This window comes from Homalodisca vitripennis, chromosome 5 (genome assembly GCF_021130785.1).
Source record: "Homalodisca vitripennis isolate AUS2020 chromosome 5, UT_GWSS_2.1, whole genome shotgun sequence".
Classification (NCBI taxonomy): domain Eukaryota; kingdom Metazoa; phylum Arthropoda; class Insecta; order Hemiptera; family Cicadellidae; genus Homalodisca; species Homalodisca vitripennis.
The window spans coordinates 103,878,256-103,899,186 of record NC_060211.1 but is presented as its reverse complement, the minus strand read 5'-3'; the positions used below and the strand labels follow the sequence as shown (position 1 = coordinate 103,899,186).

The 20,931-nt window shown below is 29.7% G+C and overlaps 1 protein-coding gene and 1 long non-coding RNA gene across 2 annotated transcripts; one reads left to right on the top strand and one right to left on the bottom strand.

Moving 5' to 3' along the window:
• The first annotated feature begins 876 nt into the window (after nt 1-876).
• On the top strand, nt 877-19,825 carry LOC124362620 (putative glucosylceramidase 4). Its single transcript, XM_046817281.1, has 11 exons — nt 877-961; nt 10,573-10,661; nt 10,940-11,173; nt 12,285-12,411; nt 13,014-13,167; nt 14,518-14,675; nt 15,728-15,971; nt 16,245-16,404; nt 16,887-16,954; nt 17,387-17,802; nt 19,546-19,825. The coding sequence occupies exons 2-11, from the start codon at nt 10,613-10,615 to the stop codon at nt 19,643-19,645; spliced, it is 1,710 nt and encodes a 569-aa protein (XP_046673237.1). The 5' UTR covers nt 877-961; nt 10,573-10,612; the 3' UTR covers nt 19,646-19,825.
• On the bottom strand, nt 2,788-7,197 carry LOC124362621. Its single transcript, XR_006922481.1, has 2 exons — nt 7,156-7,197; nt 2,788-4,343 (listed from the first exon to the last, which is right to left on the bottom strand). It is a non-coding gene; the product is annotated as an uncharacterized LOC124362621 (long non-coding RNA).
• Nucleotides 19,826-20,931: the final 1,106 nt, after the last annotated feature.

Sequence of the window (20,931 nt, the reverse complement as noted above, 5' to 3'; positions counted from 1 at the left end):
TTATTGACTTTTATGGCTTAAACAGGTCTTGAATAGGAAAATATCTGAATACCCTTGGTATTAGGCTCTCACTCCACATTTTATGCATTTTAGTTCAATGCAAAACATTCAGTACTTTGTACGATTCATTTCATTCATTCTGTTCAAGACTCTCTCTTTGTCAAAATACAAATTAATGAATAGTGTTTCTTAAAAACAACTTTGCTGTGCTTACAAAAATCCAATATTGTACAGATGGTTGTGTGTGGCATGGTATGGCTTTAACCATACTCATTAACATTTATTAAAATGTTGATGAATTTATACCAAATAGGTTCAAGTAACAAAAAATCTTATTATAACAAATAAAACTTAAAAAATATTATAGGTAGATTTATGATGCTGTTTCTTACACTTATTGCTAATGTTATACATCAAATTCATTTTTCAGTCCTTATGGTGGGGACTCTTTAATTTTGTCAGGGTTGCTCAGTACTCCAGATTATAACATTTGTCTGTCAGCTCCACATCTGACTCTATCCACATTCCTGATAAGTCTTGAACATTACTCTGTTCATGTCTTCTATTTTTTAATAATTTTAGAAAACTTAGTGAAACACAGAGTATGGCAATATTTGCAAGCAAGTTGCATCAATTCGTTAAGCTGTGACATTACAGCTCTCACATGCCTGTTTTAAAATCTTAATCTTAAGAGTTGTATTATAATGTATTAAACTAAAGTAAGTTTAATATTATGTACACTTACATTTTACTATGACTTAGGGAAAATCTAAGCAACCTTATCTAGTGGAACATAGGTTTAGATAAGGAACCACTTTATTTTCTGTTTATACAATGGTTTCAATGTTACTTAAACACCTTGAGCCTGTCAATATATCACGAGATAATCTAAGAAAGTCAATTGGAATTGAATCCATTAAGGCACGAAACGCGTGATGTTCAATTCGTGGTATCATCGCAGGTAATGTATTGTCCTGTAGTTTACTCATTGATGATTAGTCACTGTTTACAGTGTTATTAAAATAACATTAAATATTTTGAAGTATATTTATTAAGTATATTATTCTATATTTATTAAAAATAATTAGTCCAAAATCAACTTGTGCTATCACTTTTTAAAATGGTTACTTTTTTATATGTGAATAAAGATAAAAATATTAGAGCTTTAATTTTTAGAACTGGCAGTGGTGAGCTTCTATCCTGGCAAGGCATTTTTAGAGTATTTTTGCAAGGTATAGTTAAAAAATTGAAAAATAGACTTTTTATAGTTACCCCTTCATGTTACATTATTATAATTTTTATTTATAGATTGGAATTTGAAGAAAATAGGTTGTTCTACAGAAGTATATTGGTTTGACTGTAATTTGTGTTTATTATTTTATTGTTACTGTTGAATCAAAAGTTTGAATTTTGTAAAATAATAATTAAAATAAAAACAATATTATATATTTAAAGTCCAAATTTATTAATAACATAAAACGGTAGCTACATTTATAAGGATATGCTTATGTTATTACCTTCACTCATATTTGTAAGAGTAAACAATAAAAGTATAAAAAATTACAACACACCGTACAGTTACACATGTAGGTTCCTACAAACAGCAAAAAACTTATTCACAGGTCTTTTTGCTAAAATAGAAACTCGCCAAACTATGTCATAGAATGAAATCCATCTTGAATAACAAAGCAGCAGCAGTAGCGAACAGAAGACTAAATTGTAACTGAAGAGACATAAAAGACAGTGGCACCGAGATAAAATTTCAGAAAAAATAAAACTTCAATAATGAAGCCAGAAAATGACGAACTATATATGAAATGTTTATCATTTGTGCTGTAACGATGATTGGTTGTGATTTTTTACAAAGTTTAAAATTTATTCTAAAGTTGTTTATTATGTATACCTCAAGTATATTACATCAAAATATTCAGCATTTCACTCTAAATTCAGTGATATACATAAAAAAATTCAGTGATATATAGATTACATTATAAGACAATAGACAATATTCTTTATTAATACAATCTTGGAGAATAGTACATTGCGTCAGTTATAAGTTGTATTTAGATTCAAGTATACACGAATAAAAAAAACTGTTCAAAAGACCACCATGAACCTTTTTTGAACAGCATTACACATACAAAGAACTCCCACAAGTCTTTAGCCAGTTCTAGGATTAAAATATAATTATATCAAAAGCAGTAAAACTCAACTTTTTGGATTTCTAATATTGAAAAAATAAAATCATTGATAATTTAATACACAATTTTGTGCTTATTGTTTTGTATATAAACACACCATTTTGTTTTGTTTTATAATGAAAATCATATAATTTGTTTCTTCAATACATATTATCATATCATTATCCAAAAGATATTGATGTATACTTAAAAACTACGAATAAGCAGCTCAACAGTATGTTCAAGTGGTAGAGAGGACTTTATAGTCCTAACTTCGCCTCTAATAAATAAATAAGAGAAAAATAATACCTCCTAACAAAGATATATTTCTATTAATAGTATTAACTCCCTAAGTACTGGGTTTTCAACTTTGCTGTAATAACCTAATTCCAAGTTTATTTAGTTAGCGTACGTCTTAATATTATTGATATTGTTTAGAGACATTTTCTTACAATGTATACATAAAAAAAATTAGAAATATGTGATGCAAAGTGGGTAACCTATTTATGTATGGGAATTAAAATTGTAGTGGGGAGGTGGTGAAAATATGATTCAGAAGGGTGAAATAGGGCTTGGGCTATTAGGAACAAAAAATTATATAACCTTGTATTTTGAAATATTGTAACGATGAAATAGAAATTTCCTATAAACTAAAAATACATTATATTACTATTCACAACAAAGTGTACTTCTTTTAGTAGTTTTTGAGTGAGAGGTGGATGGTGAAGCAGTGTTGCTCACAGAGCCACTCCATAGTTAGTGCATATGTGGTGTGTTTCTTGCCCACGAATATCAACTTCAGCAATACCTTCATTTACCAAATTACCAGACTTGTCAGCCTTAGATGATAATTTACATCTGCATCACCTTCAAAGAAGTCACACTCCTGAATGACCAACTCAGAAATATGCATTCAGGCAATCCTAAACGTGATACAATGTAATTATCATTTTTATAAAATTAGTTCTTATTATATTGACTGAAGCACAATCAAAATATAAAATACAAGACTTGTGTTAGTAACTTGAAAATGCACTTTAAGAACTAGAAAGCAAAAATGTTCCTTTTAAAACTTTACCATGCACTTTGCGTGATAGTTCCTCAGTCGGCCACCAGAGTGTAGTAGCAATCAAACAGAACTATTGTGTTGATGTAGTTCAAATAAAAACTACTGGAGGTCACTGGTTTCACACATGATGTAACCAAGCAGGTGTTTGGAAAGGTAATAATATGGGCATGGCATTTGAACGCAAAAGTGAGGTTGCCTATGGTTACACAGCCATAAGATTACGACAAATTCTTAATCAGTCCAGTGGCAGGCAGAGCACACATTAAGATAAAATTGTATCATTGCATAATACCTCTGAATGTTCATATACAAATCTTTATATTTTCTAACTGTATAGGAAATCCACACCTTAAAACTTGATAAGAATTTGTATTTAACTTACCAGCTAGAATTGTAAGATATGCACACTATAGCTTTCATTGCCAGTTGAAATAGGCAAATATCATGGAATAGATTCTTCATTCAATGGAAAAGCTTATATTAAATGGTTAGTGGGGTGGTACTATGTGTACTGAAATAGGAATTCAAGAGTCATATAGCTTTGAGATAATTAAATATACTAACTACCTGTTAACTGCATAAACACTAAGGAACAACTTCTCCGAAGAAACAAATTAACTTGTTCCTTTTCTAGTTTATGGAGGATTTTACAACAACTATAGTTGTGTACACCTTTGTACAAAGGTTGTAAGTAATTACTTTATTTTACCCTTCTCAGAAATGACAAGATAATCTCAACTACTTTGAATAGAGTGTATTGGATATTGTAACAAGATTATTTCTATATTATCTTCTGATAAAAATTCAGAAAAGTGAACATGATATGAGAAAATGTTGAGAGCTTAATAGGAAATCACATTTTATGATTCATCAGCATGTAGAGATGTATAGTAAATGGTGTCTGTTGTTGTTAAATAAAATAAAATACATTACAAATTAATGTGACATATATTATAATATTGGTTTGGTTTACACCCTCAGTCAACATCTGATTTTCCTGGTTAACACCACATCAAAACATTGATTACACAATTCAAATCTTAAGATATTTTGGCCTTGCTGTGAAGAGCAATCTTCAATCGAAATGTGTCAAACTGAAACAGAAGTTGAATTATCATATGATTTTAATTATATTAGCAATATTTCAACACAGTGTATACTGAAAAACTTAGATGAGATGTACATTATAATCCAAAGGTACTAATTAACATTTTCATTAGGTGTTGTATATAATCCAATTATATAAATATGAATATTACACACATTCAACAGATATAAAGTTGGTCAATATTGTAAAGGCTTTGTCATTTATCAAAAATTATAAATTTTCCTAAAAACCTTAAAACATTTGGAGCTCATTAGGCAATAAGTACCATATTTTTAATGATAGAGGCAGTAAAATACTGTTATATATTATGAAAATGAAATTCACAATTCAGTCTAAAGTTAACACATTCATAAAATGTTTGCTATGCTCCATTGTTTGGACAGAAATAAGAATAGATTTTGTTTTAAGATTTGTATGACTTCATTCTAATTTACAGTGGAATTACTGATCACCCAATTCCGTATTAAATAAACATTTATTTGCCATACAAGTTGTACAAACATTGACATTGATATGTATTAACTGTATTACAGCTTATATAAAAATCATATAAATATACTTTATAAAATTAAATAAATAAAACACAAATAAAAGTTAAAATACAAGTTTAGAATAACACATATTATTCCACTTTATATTGATACTCTCTTAATGCTAATTAAATGAGATCATCACATTAAAATTATTTTTTTCAATGAACTGATCAGGTGAGTAGTAGATATAACATTTATAACACTTACTGGGTATAAAAAATAGAATCTTTTAATATATTATATATTTTTAAAGAGATAAATAACTACATGACTCTTCAGGGTTTTTGACAGCCTATAATAATAGTCTATTACAACATTTGCCCTATTTCTAGTATTGTATAAATGGGTGTTGGAATCACAATGGGGTTTATATCAGTTTTATAATGTACTAGCTGTTTCCCGCGGCTTTGCACGCTTTTGTAAGCTTTGCCCGTGTATGTGAACTTCTGGTTTAATTGAATTATATTTACAATGCCGATGTAGAGTTTGCCTTGTTGCCACGATCAAGAAAATATGTTTATGTTTATAGCCATTGTGCACGTACATGTACTTTATTATAAAGTGGTCTAACACTCAAACTTTAAGTTCAATCAGAAATGTATCTTAAAGACAAATATACATAATGACTTAGCGCCTTCAAATAGTGTTTGGCTATGTAATATACGTAACTGTCTCGTAATTGCAGTTTATAGTGTGCAGGCGCTTTGAAATCTTTTATCTTTTGCAGCGTCGCTTGGTGGTGAGTTACATCAATGGGCATAGCAAAAAACCTTCTCCATGGAAAAATACGTATACATACAAATTTTCGTAATGGTCTGTAATATTTTGCAATTCCATAAAGGACAAACACACAAACATTCATTTATATATATATATATATATATATATATATATATATATATATATATATATATATAGATATCTTAATAGGTCAAAAATGTATAGATTAGTTACTGTCTAAATTTGTATATCAATAAAACGAGGTTTCAAATGTTTAAAATATTGTGATGTTATAATTATTAGAACCTTCTTCTGTAAAACTAACATTTCACTTACTCTAGAATGATTTCCATAAAAAGTTAGGCTGTTTTTACAAATTCCTTATCTATTCAGTTTATTACACAGCTTAAAAGAAATTCTACTCTGGACAGATTGCCATAAATGTAATCTATATGGGCACTCTATGATGTGCATAATCTATGTGAACTCTTAAGAATTTCACATTAATGTTTTACACATAATTATGTGTAAATTTACATCATCATAAGGTCTAAGAGTAACAAAGATATTCTGCGTTTTTTTCTGATTTTAGAAGGAAACCATTACAGATTGTTCCAAAGTGGAGCTTTTGTTGAAAAAAGTAGTATTACATGTGAGTAAATAAAGTTGAAGACTTGGGAGATTATTTATTGTGAAAAGCAATGGTCCAAGGACAGATCCCTGGGGTATGCACCATTTTTACACAAGTCTCTTCTGACCACTGTCCATTGGCAATACTTTCAATTAGATTTGAAATTAGACGTATAAGATTGTTAAAGTTAAACATTGAAACATTATAAAACTTAAGTTTATGAACATCAGAGTGACTTCATTATGTTTTGGATAGTAGCGACCAATTTGGACAGTATCTACAGCCCAGTAGGTAAGTGTTATTCCTGGATACACAATTAATTTGACCAAATATTAGAATAATTTATTGTTGTGCCACTACAGAAACCTTTGAATTTGACTAGTAAATTTTAAGGTTTGCAGTGGGACTTGCACTAAGGTTTACAGCAAAGAGGTTTGTTCATTTTTAAAGTTAACTTAAGGTGTATTACAAACTAATATCTTGTTAAATGCTATGCAAATTAGGATGTTCTGTACTGTTTTCATAATATTTTTAAATTTTGTTTGGTCCTGGGAATTATGTAGTTATAAATTTTGTTCCGTTTTTATCATTTTTAGGAATGAATCTATTTTGAGTTTTCTATAATGTTTAAGCTGTCTTTTGATAACCAAAACATCGACTTTTTGACCCTTTTAGTTAAAAGTATTACATAAAAATATTAAAAAATGAAAATGTTAAGAACAAAATCTGACAAATTATTAGCTATATCTACTTTTGAAATGTGTGAAGCAGCAATGTACTATTATAAAATTCATGCACAAGTAAGGGATATTCTAATACCAACTTGAAGAATTAGAATAACTTCTCAAACTATTGTAGAATTACGGAGTGGAATTTTACCAAATTATATATTTATATAACTACTATAAACATACCTTTCACACACGTCCTACATTATGAGTTTGAGCTTGGACTTCAAATCTAAAATACATTAAATCACAACAATTAAACAATTTTATAATATAACAACCTATTGGACAAGAAAACTTACTCAAACTGGGTATCAGGGTGAAGTAAAGGTAACTAAAAAAAGGAAAATGAAATCACGGATCTCAGAAGTGGTTGGAAAAATTTGGTTATAAAATAAGGGTTTTTGATAGTACACTTGTGACAACTTCAACTTACAAGCTCCACATGTCAACTAAAAACTAAATAAGGAGTATACAGAGGAGTATTTTTCTCCCTGCTTGAGAACATCTTGCCATACAAGTAAGGATTCCAACCTCCACTAATTGGATGCCAAGAGGCCTTAATTAAACGAGAGGAAACAGAATCCGCAAAAGGTGATTTCTGTAATTGATAGTAACAAATGAGCTGCTGATATATGCTTAGATTTATCATTGGGTATCATGGTATGAATCTCTAAAATTCCCCACTTTAAAGTTCTCACATTTTAGGGCACTAGGCAGTGGGTAATGTAATGAATGTTTCATTATATGCACTTTGTTTTCTACTGCTTACTGATTCTTCCACCAATATTATTCCAAAATCCCACACACTCTTTAAACCATGTAAGTGTCTGTTGTTAACTTTTTATTACACTTCAGTTGTTTTCAAGGTACCATTTTTTAGTAAAAGATTACAACTGATAGATTTAAATAAGTTTATCATTTATATAGGTGCTAAAATACTGCTTTAAACATTATTAACTCTTAATAAAAGGTTTATTATACCGATAGAAAGTCCATTAGTTGACCTTCTTTATCTTTATTGGTCTTTGAATTTATCATAAGCTGTTTCCATATGGCATTTTACATGTAACAACATTTTCATATATTCCAAAGATACTTAAGTACAATCACTGATATTAAATCTCTTTGGGAAAATCTGAACTTCCAGGTCTGGAATAATGAAACAAGGTAGATTTTTATAATGGGAGGATTAGAAAATGATAACTTTTGATTTCATAATCGGCAAATAATACTTTGATGTTTTTGTCACAAAAGATAACATTTATTTACAAAGCTTATTTATTATTTACTATAATTCGCTATTATTTACAAAGCGAATTATAGATTCGTTTCACTTACGGGCAATGCAGATTTTAGAGGAATGTGATGATATCTCATAATTTTATTATTATATGTTTTTGATATATTAGATCCCCTGTTAAAGGCCATAAGTTTTCAGTACACTAGAAATAGTACAATAAAAATGTATATCTGGCACAAAGACTGGTAGATATGCAGTACTGAGAATTTCGTAAACTTGTGATAGCGATTATTTTAAATTGACTATGAAATGAGTTTCACCATAGGAAGGATTTTTTTATCAGTGGCACTGTTTTGACCCTAGCACAAACTACAATGAGATGCGAAGATTAGACTTTCTATCAATAACAAACACTAACTAAAGGGCTGCTTTGGAATGGATAAGTAAGAGTTTCCAACTGTTTATTGGAGAATATCAATTTAGTAGTCTGCAGCATGGTATAAAAAAATGGAATATTTTTTAACATCCACTGAGTTTAGGGTATTCTGGGGATGGCTTACAGTAATATTTCCTCAATATGGTCTATTGGAAACAAACTTGTTCATTGAAGTAAAGCAAGATATGTTTCAAAGAGAATTAAGGCTCTTAAGAGATTCTTTTTAAGAACTTTGCATTTCTGATTGTTCAGTGAATGCTATCACGAGTTTCCGGGCCAATGCAGCAAAATGGAACAATTTATATGTAGGCCATCATATCTAATCAATATGGGCCACACTATAAATCATATAGGTCATGTACACGAATATACAGATAACAGCTGTGATAATTATTTATATAGCAGGTACTTGTTCATTTATTATGAACGTCCATGTGTACGAGTATGTTGAATATGCTTGATAAGCCATTTATTGTACAACTTTTATAGGCTTACGTGCCACTTGTGAGGTTTAATAAAATGTTTAAACTTTACAATTTGTGAATAGCAAAACTCATATTATCTACCCAATTTTATTTTGCACTGTTTCAAACTTCTTCTTTACCTTTTTTGTCTACATATGAGCTTTACTTTCTTCCTTTTGTATAGTATAGAAGGTATTGTGATGATCTAAAAATAAAATTTTGGTCCCATGGAAAACTTGCTTTTTTAGATTCACCAAGCCAAACAAAGTGTAAATGGATGTAAGGAAGCATCAACCATTATCAAATAACTAGATTGGTTATGATCATGTTTGGAATTCAGATCTAGTTTATAGCCAAGGAAAATCTTTTATTTACAATTTTGACCTCAAACAAAAAATTTTTAAGGAAAAACTGCTTTAATTTCATTTATTTTTCAAATCTACATTTTGATCAGATGCTTGACAACATGGCACAAACTAAATTTACATAACAAATCTCTTAAACAAACCTTTTTTAATTCTGTGTAAAATATTGCAATTGATACAATAGGAACCCGAATGATTGTCAGTATAGATTATCCGCAACTTTCTGATAATATGGGAATGGCGGAATACAAAGTCTTGGTAGAGAACAAAGATGTGTTTTGCTAATAAATAATTCTATTATGAATTATTTATTGTGAGGCTCCCGGGAGCTGTTTTATATAAAATTATCTGTTTAACCAGGTTAGTTGGTAATATGTAAACACTTTTTGCATTAATCTGTTTTCAGCAAATTTAGCAATTGCATAATATTAATTGATTAGACGTAAATTGTATTTGCTTTCTTTAATATTTTAACTATGCTTTGTTTGCATATTATAAAACATATATAAAACTTTTTGCACTTTATAGTAATTTTTCTTCCAGTTTGATTGTAAATATTAACCTAATAATAATAATAATAATAATAACTTAGATATTATGTTTATATTTCTAGTAAAATAATGAATTGAATAATGTTTTCATTTTCAAATTAGGTACACTTGAGAAAAAAAGAAGAGACAATATTTAAATGTAAAACAACTATATAAAACTACTATTTCAGCTACACAACCAAACAGTGTGCATAAATTGATCAGCGACATTACATAAACTATTCTTTAAAAATCCCACATGAAAAATATTTGTAACTCCTTAAATCCTGATCAAAATTTAATCTCGTTATATCAAATCCCGATACAATACATTAGTTTTGATGGAGTGGTTTGATCAAGTTTGGTTGATAGTAATTTGGTATACTGTTTTCATCATAGTCATTATTAAAAAACTCCATTTTAAGCTTGATGAACAACACATGATTAATTATATTTGATAAGTAAGCATAACTATATTTAATCATGCACCGAGAAAATGCATATTTTATGCATTATTTTATTTTGATTATGTAATATATTTTAGCAAGTGATTTAATTTTCACAGATTTCAAGAATAGAATACTGAGTGAATTCACCTGACGATCATGCAGAATGAATATAACATTGTGTTCATCTGTCTTGCAGCCTTTATGGGTAAGACTGAAGTTAATTCATTATTGTCACAGATATAATACCTTGATGCATCTTTTATATATCAAATGTCAACATTAAAACCAACTCTGAACTGTGTGTGATTGTCAGTATTGTGTAATGTATCTAGAATTAAGGAAATATGATTATTTAAATTGTTATACATAGTAGTGGCTACCATTTACTTGGTAACACTCCAACATCCTCTTGTGAAATTATCAGTTGTCACTTTCCTTGGAAATGATGATAACCCAAAACATTGTACATTAATCTCTTTCCAGTTAACCTAGCAGCTACACAAGACAATCCTTGTGCGAAGAGGATGGCAGTCGCAGGCTACGTATGTGTGTGTAATGAGACATACTGTGACACTGTGGAGAGACCTTCCCAACTTCCCCGGGGACAATACTACTATTACATGACATCTGAGGACAGTCCAGGGTTCACTAAAACTGTGGGGACATTTATCAATAGCACTGATACATCCCTAAATGTTTATAAAAACATTTCAAGTGGTAAGAGGGCAAATAAATTTTTATCAATCTTTTTTTCTCTGTTACAGTAAATAAAACTGTCATTTGCTTATAAACTGGTAATTGCAACAGTTGGCAATTAAGTCTGCAATTTAGAGAGAGTACAGATGTACTAAGCAAATTATCGACAACTAAAATGTGCTTTTCACATATTTTGTGTATGAAAAGGGATAGATAACATAATATGTAGATGAGGTAGTACAATGTTTTTTTGGCTGCCATTTGAAATTAAAAAAGGTAGTTGTGTTGTTTCCAATTAAGTAATTGGCTTAGAAAGAACATTTAAAATAATGTGTAACATTACATTATGTTTTCAATTAAAAAGCTCGAGAACCAAGCCTTGAATTTGTGAATTTTGGCACACACAGAATATTAAAATCCATGTAACTATTTAAACATTTTTCTCAAGGATTGATTTTGTAGTACGAGATTAAGTTCATGTCTGTGGTAATTCGTTCAAACACAATCAGTTTGATACACCTCTTATAGAAAACGTAGTACATTTTCTTATATGGGTTGAATGAAGAAATAAAATAAAGTTCTCATCGGAAAAAGAAAACATCCTCTTAATTACCTGTGCAGTTTTGATGGCCAAAAGTTAAGATTATAACATTATCATATTCACCAGATATAACCCTTAGTGACTTCTATTATTAAAAAGTAAGTTCTATTATTAAAAAAATGACCGCAAACCACCCTTGTTGTTTATGTAAACACGGATGTCATTGCAACAAAATTTTAAATTTTACCTTTAATACAGATAAAAAATGTTGAGAAATGCTTTGAACAGAATAGAATGAAAAGGATTTAGAGCTATAAAGGTGTTATGTTAAAAATTAGAAAAATCAGCTCAAAATAATTTGTTTTATAATTTTTTTCTCAGGAACTGTTAACTGATCTTTCTACATTATTTTATTTAGAGAGGCTGAATGTAAGAAAGGCGCATATGTTACTACATTTTACAATAAGGAAATGGATCAATCAGTCAATCATTTCAAGGGACTCAAAGGATTTAAAAAAAAAACTATGTACAATAAGTTGAAGTTACTAGTATGGTCAAGTGTCTATTATACTCTCTGTTTTTCTTGTATAGATGTGTACATTCACATAAATTCTAGTATACAGTACCAGACATTTGGAGGGATTGGCGCTTCCTTCTCCGAATCTTCAGGAAGTTTGTTTAACAATCTTTCAACTGAGGCTCAAAATAAATTTTTAGAGTAAGTATTCAGTTGTCATGATCTTCAACTAACTGTCTTTACAGATATGTTGGTTCAAATATTAGTATAAGGAATTCTTATATCACTCCTGTAATTGTTTTTAACTCACAATAATCAGGGCAGTTTAAAGATATTGCTTTTCTCTGTGAACCAAGGTACATTTAGTGCAAACAATAGCTATTCTGGCTGGTAGGAAATCAATTAACAAAACAAACAAAAGAGCTGTGGACTAATGAGTTCTATAAATAATTTTGTTGTAAATATTTTCTTTTCTTTTATTTTTTTTATAAAAGCCACTTAATAATTTAAAATATCCCTTCTGGTTTTGTCAAAAGAAAGGTAGTTTTTACATATAGTTGTCATCTCAAAATGAGAAACTAAAGACCTATTATTTGGGGGAGGGTGTCCAATTTAAAATTTAATAAATATGAAGATTATGTCTAATGCTGATGGTCTGTATATTTTTATTTCTAAAACATGTCTAGTTTGTAATCTTAATTAATTACGGACAGTGATATTGTACACTATTATATCTTTATAAAATTAGTTGAATAAGACATTTTGGAATTTGACTCTGTGATGTAATATAACATTTGTTTCAGGTCATTTTTTGGTGTATCGGGCTTAGAATACACATTTGGTAGGGTTCCAATGGCAAGCTCAGATTTCTCACAGCGTACTTATACTTACGATGATGTAGCTGGAGATGTGGAGTTGAAATACTTCAACTTAACTCAAGATGATTTTATGTATAAGGTCTGGATTCCTGTCAAATAGAAGTTTTAATCTAATTTCACATTGTCCATTTAAATTATTCATTAACAGCTTCTTCCACTAATAGTAATTAAATATACTGCTGATTATTTATTGATTTGAAATTAACGTTAGCTATATGAAATAGAATTAATACTGTAGAAATCATATTATCTGAATTGATTTAAAGACACCAAATGCAATCTAAACACTAAATTTAGCAAATTTAATGAACAAGTGTTAAACTCCCTAGCCTTCTCAATATTAAAGGTACCAAAGTGATTTTTAGTTTTTGTTTCATTCCTATTTGAATCCTTTAATTGTATTTTCGAATTGTTGTTGGCAAAGTTTAAAATTATCACATTTATCTATTATAAAATTCTGATAATAGTAAATTGAGCTGTTGGTAAAAATTACAAAATAGTAAATTGTTTATGTTTATAAATCCAAACTTTTTATTTCTTTATTTGCACTTCAAAATATAAATTGTGAACCTGTTTATTAACAGGCAGTATGATTACATAAAAGTCTTTCAGCCCACATTGTCATTCTTTCTAGTAACATTGTAAGCATACTCGAGGTATATTGGGCAGTTTATTAATCAATAATCATTAAAAGCCTAAAACAGATCCCTGAGGTGTACTCCTCTACTAGTCAGTCAATTTTCCATGTCAACTAGTTTAGTTTTTTTTAACTGAAAACTAGTAATTTTCTTTATTGTGAGTACAGATTTGTTTATTTGTTTAGTATGTACCAGACTATTACATGCTTTATGAAAATTCAAAAATGATTTGTGGACACGTTTCTTTATTATTACCAGTAATGTATTAGTAATGTATTCTAGTATACTAGTAAAAGTCATGTTAGTTAGTGTTCTATAAAGATTTTGTTATTGTAATTTATATTTATATTTTTTGTAAGTTAGACCACTGAGGGTGGGAAATGGCATACCTATAAATCTTCAGGCTTTCATTTATTATATATTATTATTATATATTCATTCATATGGATAACTTCAGATAGTACTTTTTATGAAGCCTGGAATAATGTTCTGTGAGAGATACAGCATTGATAAAGGAATTATGTGTTTAAAGAGGATCTGTTAAACAGTGCCAATTTTCCAACTATGGTTTTAACTTCAGACCAGTATCTTTGATAACTTTGTAGTACGGAATACAATTCTTAACTATTCAATTTTGCATACTCTTTAGCCGTAGCATATTTTTTTAATAGAAAAATAATAACTCATATTTCAAAACTTAATAATTTATATTAAGGGACACAAACTGGAGGTGAACTCAAATTTCTTTTCCAGGTATTCTATGACTTTTAAAACTGTGCAATTGTTTCCAGATTCCAATTATTAAAAGAGCAATGGCCTTAAGTGAAAGAGGTTTAAAACTGATTGCAACTCCATGGACAGCTCCTGATTGGATGAAAACCAATAATGCATCAAAGCAAGGATACATTCGATCGCAGTACCTGGAGGCATGGTCTAAATATTTTTTGAAGTTAGTGTTTTATAATATATTTTTAAATTTATGGATACACGATAATAAATGTTCATTATTGATACTCTTCTTTAATTTAGATTCATATAACAAAACAAAATATAATTAATACCTTATTAAAAAGTTCATACATTTAAAAACAAACTTCTAAAGTATTTTTTTTTTTAACTTGTTAATTTATCTAATTCAGTTTTAATTGTTTAAAAATAGATTTACTCATAACTTTGGGCTTCTCTCTCAGATCTTAAGAAGTGGGTTATAATTTTGTCTAGGAAATATATTTAGTAGAATAAATTTTGAAAAATGTTGTTTATAATTACAGTATGTTTAACTTGGTATATTCTTTTATATATATATATATATATATATATATATATATATATATATATATATATGTATATAATTCAAACATACTGAGATTATAAGCAAAAAGTTTATATATATATATATATATATATTATATATATATATACAGTATATATATGCTGTATATATATATATATACAGTATATATATGCTGTCATAGATCTTTTATTGACTGACAATAAAGCAATCCATGGAATTGGAAGGTCGGACATCAAATTATTCTCCAATCCGTTGACTGGACATAACCCATCACATGTATAAGATGGGTACCTCTGAGTTGGACATAAGTCACTTTACAAGTAATTCAGAAAGACTGCCATGCTCATAATTTATGACAGTGAAGCAATTGACTTGACTAGGCGAAAACACCTTCACAGGGCATTTTTTAAACTTGCTGAAGTGTGATTTTTAACTCCTAAGGATGTCCTGTAGTTTATTAAAACCCTCAAGATGATCTGGGATGTGGGTATTAGAAGATATTCTCTTGCCCAGTTGACCCTTTGTATAAAATCATGCAGTACTTAAAAAATAAACAATGCTATACATTGTAAAAAATAAAGTTTTTATTTAAATAAGCATATACGTTTTGCAAAGACCAGTATTATAATGATGTTAAATTTTATTCATTTTGTTATATGAATATCTAAATATATTTTGCATTAATACAATAATATCCTTTGTAACAGATTTCTGGAGGCTTACAGCAATGAGGGAATTGATTTCTGGGCAATCAGTCATGGAAATGAATATATTATTCCTTTGTACTTTGGTGCAGCTTTTGGCATGCCCAATACTGTAATGATGCCAGCTCAAGCTAGATATTGGACAAAAACATATCTAGGACCGATGCTCAAGGCATCTCCATTTAAAAGCGTTAAACTTTTATCTTTAGACGATGAACGACCCTTTTTGAATTGGTGGGCAGATAGGGTAAGTAGCCTGAATTTTGTAAAATATTTTGTTATTGATTGTACTTTTAATTTAAGTTGGGTTAGTCGATTATTTGCAAATGAATTTATATGTACTTCATCTTACTAAGAAGAAGATCTCTCTTTTTAAAGATCTAACAAAGCAATTAAAAAAATTATTTAATTAATGAACTGGTAAACTTAAGATAAGCCTGTTTTCCCTACCCTGTCTAGTATAAATGTATAATTTTATGTAATATAATATTTGAAATGTAGTTGTTGTATTTTATTCTAGCTGTACGTTGATAAAGAAGTTGCTCAGTTTGTTGATGGAATTGCTTTACATTGGTATTTTGATAATGCCAAATCCATTGTTGAACTGGAAGGCTTCAATACCAAATACCCTGATAAAATAATGGTGTACACGGAAAGCAGTATTAATAGTTTCCAGAGCAGTAAGTATCATATTAGAAATACTATTTTAGAGAATAGCAGGAAGGTTTAATATGGATTGAGTTTTAACATTCAAAGATTGGATTCAGTACGCTTAAAGACAGTTTGAAAATAGAAATTTCTTTGACAAATTGCGATGTAAAGCATTGTATTAAAGACTGGGACAGAAAAGTCATGTTTTTGTGAGATTTCTTCCAACATTTTGAAGAAAGCCTGAAAATATGTTCTTGGATAAAAAAACTAAAATATATAAATACTATACTAAAAATAAATACAACACAAAATTTTTATATTATTTGTTTTGATTTCTTAAAAATGAAGGTAGTCTTTATATTTATTGTGGTGCCATTTGTTGTAAATCCTAACAAATTTGTGGTAGTAAACCTTGTTGTGATCTTGATTAGTCTAATTATTCATCACATACTGTAGCATCACTGCTGCCTGTTAAGTTGTAATCTTTTTAATGAAATTTGTAATATTTTAGGTGGTGGTGGAAGTGTGAACTTAGGAGACTGGAGTAGAGCTCTTAGGTATATTAACAATGTTTATCAGGTAAAAGTTTACTTGGTTAATTGAATGATTGTTACTTATTATAGTATGTTTAAGCTTGTCCTGTAATGGTTTTTCCTTTGCTTTTAACACTTATGTAGACTCAGATATGGAAATGGAAAAATAACTGTTTGTATATAATATAGTTTTCATTGTTCACTTTGCTTCTTTGAAAAAATGTTTGTAAAGTGAAGTAACTTAGTTTCATAAAAAAATATTTTATTAAATAATTCAATTTATTATAAAGAGAAAAAAAGTGGCCAAAGGGAAAGAAAGTTACCAGTTTTCTAATCTTACCTTTTTCCTGTTTTATTTTCTTTTTACATTTTTTAAAATTAGTGGCTTCAGGTCTAACATGACTTTAATTGTTTTTAAGCATTCATGAACATCTGTTAAAAGTGAATTTTAAAGAACTTTAACAACTCTGTTTTCCAGAACCTCGATCACTGGGTAATGGGCTACTTAGACTGGAACATCGCTCTGAACGAGGATGGAGGTCCCACCGGAGCCACCGGAATAACTCTGGATGCCTCGGTTATCATTAATACAACAAATGGGGAGTTCTACAAGCAACCAATTTTCTATGCACTTGGACATTTCTCAAAGTTCATGCCACCTGAATCTAAAAAAATAAATGTTAACATTGACCAAGATACATATGATGTTGAAGATGATGACATGAGAGAGGAAAGTAATATATTAGAGAAGTTTGTGCGAATGGACATGGAAAACTCCAGTAGTACTACTCCTAGCCCCTTCCCCACTAGGAAACCAGACCCTCCCAGCAACACAGTCCTTGCTCTGGCCACTGTTAATCCTGATGGGAGTCATACACTCATAGCCTACAATCCGTAAGTACAATTTATCCTTTTACTTGAAATATAATCTGGTCTACCAGTGTCTCATACATAGTACACTTTTAGTTCAGGACCCAACCGGATTTTATCAAATCTACTCTATTTTGCAGAATGTTTATTGTTAACAGTGTTTACCAATTTAATTGTGGTTGAAGGGACGAGAAGTATTTTTTTTTAATTAAAAAAAAACTACAATGCTGACTAAAAGAAGGTATTTTGTTGTGACGGCAGATAACTCAGTCTACCATTACGTTCTGTGACACAACTGTTTGTTGAGCATATTAACTTAACTCTACTTTTATACAGATATTTGTGGAGTGATTTGATGACAAATTTACACAGTCAACTGTAGTATGTTAATGAGGACAACAACTGTTACAGAAAAAGAACTCAACCAAATGAAACACCAATTCTTAGTGTTACTTTGAGTGTAAAACAAATTAGAAAATCAAAAAGGAATATTGAGAGTTGGAGCTTACATATGTTGGATCTGAAGACAAACCAAGGCCTCAATGTGTCATTTTCTTTGAGGTTATGTCAAATTATGGTTATTATAAGGCTTGCAAAATTACGCTTTCATCTAAAAAAATTGCACTCTGAATTTGAAAACAAATTTGTATAATTTTTAAAACTTAGGATTATTGAGTTAAAGAAATCACAAATTCTCATGAAAAATTGTTTTAATAATAAAAAATATATGACCTATTATGGAATTGCTGAGCTTATTGATAGTTCTGGTAAGCCACACCTGATCATGGAGGAACTTATTTTTCCTACTACTACAAAAATGTCCAGGACAATGTCTGGGGAGTCAGCAGCTAAAACAATTCGTACAAGTAGTTTTCAAGTAATATTAATCAAATAAGTATTATCTGTATGTTTAAAAATATAGGAGAAAATTTATTTATGAAAGTAAGTATGAGTGACATGTTTAATTTACTAATAAATAATATAATGATATATCTAAGAATGGTATTATGATAGTTGTTTGAAGATTTTATATTTTCATTTAAACTAATTTATACAACTGACAAAATCTTCAATACAGTTGATCAGAATTTTTCCAAAACTGGTTTAAGCTGGGATAAATGTGTTTGAATTTTAACTAATGGTTCTAAATTGATGTTTAGTCCAACAGTCATCCTCCACAGTCATATATACCTATAGTTCATCCATTTTATTATAATATCTTAAATTTATAGTTAGTGATGTTGCTCCTAAACATCATGGGATGTCCAGATGTAATGGACATAAATTTTTGCTGTACTCAGCATTGTTTTAACTGGAAAGTATAAACCAGCCAAAGTGAACCCTCTTGAAGAGAGATCAGCTTAGTGATTTGCCAAGTAGGGGCACTCTGAAAAATGCTTATAAGTACAAAGTATTAGATTTATGGCTAACCATGCATCAAATCCAAAGACATCAATGAAATATTTAATACTATTTTCACAACCTACGCAGGTAAACAGGCTATCTCAATAGTTTGTTATATGAAGAATAAACATAGTAATCGACTTAGTATGATTTTCATGTGAATTACAGGACTGTTGAATCTGTGCTAACTCTAACCATGATTCAAACTCCATTACATTCATTCATCTGTAAGAATCTCGTCTAATTATTTTTATTGTTTATTTTATTATTTAATATTTTTCATACTGTCATTAGTAATGGGTTTTCTCCACATTCTATTGAAAAATATCTTAATGTGCTGAAATCATTAATGTATGTTTGCAGGAGAACTGTTCCAGCAAATTTAATTGTAACAGATGACAGTATTGGAACATTCAATCAAACTGTTCCTCCACATTCTCTCAACTCTTTTGTGTACTGGTGACACTCAGTGTTGGAGCTGTAGTTTACTGCCGATAGCAGTTTTCGAGCTGACAGTAGAAGTTACTAAATCTGGTAATTTGTGTTCTTACTGTGTGATATTATCAAGCCAATGAATTTCAAACATTGTTTTAGTGTAGACCATAAATCAATTATATTGAATAAAAGCTAAACTTTTGTAGTAGTTGATTTGTAACTTTCAATATCCTCCTCACTCTTTAGAATCCCCATGTAATGTTACGGACCTGGAGGCGACTATAAGAAAACATATATTCATGCATTGTATAAGAAAACAACCTAGTTTTCATGAAATTGATTAAGGAATTTTCCTTAAGAAAGAAATTAACTGTCAGTCATGCTAGCTTTGGTGGAGTCGATGCGGTGGGATTGCAGCATTAAGGTATGTTTCTATTAGTACAAGTAACATCCGGAACATCTAGTACAACATATCCTGGCACAAGTTGCATGTTAGTTGTGCATATAGTTTCCAATATTCTGCAACATGTGGAACAATAATAATTGTGAGAGATAGAGGTGTAAAGTGCAACACAATAGTTTATTTTGTACATGAAATAAAAGTAGTTGTAGTAGTTTACAAATTTGTTCTTGCTTATTTCCATGATTGACATGGCAGATATACTATTTCAGCTTTCATGTTAATGGCTGGGGCATACTTCAAACTTCTAAGAAAAAAAGCAGAAATAACCGAGATGCCAGATTATAGATCTTTTGGCCAATACATTTGGAAAGAGCCTATAAGTTGTTGATGAGAGGCTTAAGTTCCAAAGCAGCTTTGAAAATTTCCACTAGACAGTTTTTTTAGTTACTACTGAATGTTTAAAAGGATAGTATTATTTCGGACATTTGCCATTGTTGTATGTTACAAAATGTATAACACAATGTTTCGAGGATTCTATCTATCCTCTTCGTCAGGTGGAGAGGCAATTAATATATGAAAAAATAAAGGAAAGAAGAGAAAGAATAGGGTTCAAATATACCCGAAAGCTGCTTAGAGTCTAGCCCAGGCGTTGTCACTGCACAATGTCCTGAGCACAAATTACAAGCACGAGAAGTCAAAATCACAATCACACTGTTGAAGGTGAGGATATGTTGGTCATTCAATTGCCCGATGTTGGGTGACATATGATGTTGTTCGGATGTGAAGGTTATTTTAATTGTCCAAGGTTGGTTGCACTATATGATGTAGGTCAGGTGTGAAACTGCCCACGTGGTGGCGTGCTAAAAATTGTGTAATGTTTTAAAAGCAATATTTTTTATTTTGAAACAAAA

Bases quoted from the DNA above. Each gene is read 5' to 3' on its own strand.
- LOC124362620 (XM_046817281.1), top strand. From the start codon at position 10,613: ATGCAGAATGAATATAACATTGTGTTCATCTGTCTTGCAGCCTTTATG. The intron at 11,174-12,284 runs GTAAGAGGGCAA...TTTCTTGTATAG, and splicing joins TTATAAAAACATTTCAAGTG to ATGTGTACATTCACATAAAT. The intron at 17,803-19,545 runs GTAAGTACAATT...GTATGTTTGCAG, and splicing joins ACACTCATAGCCTACAATCC to GAGAACTGTTCCAGCAAATT.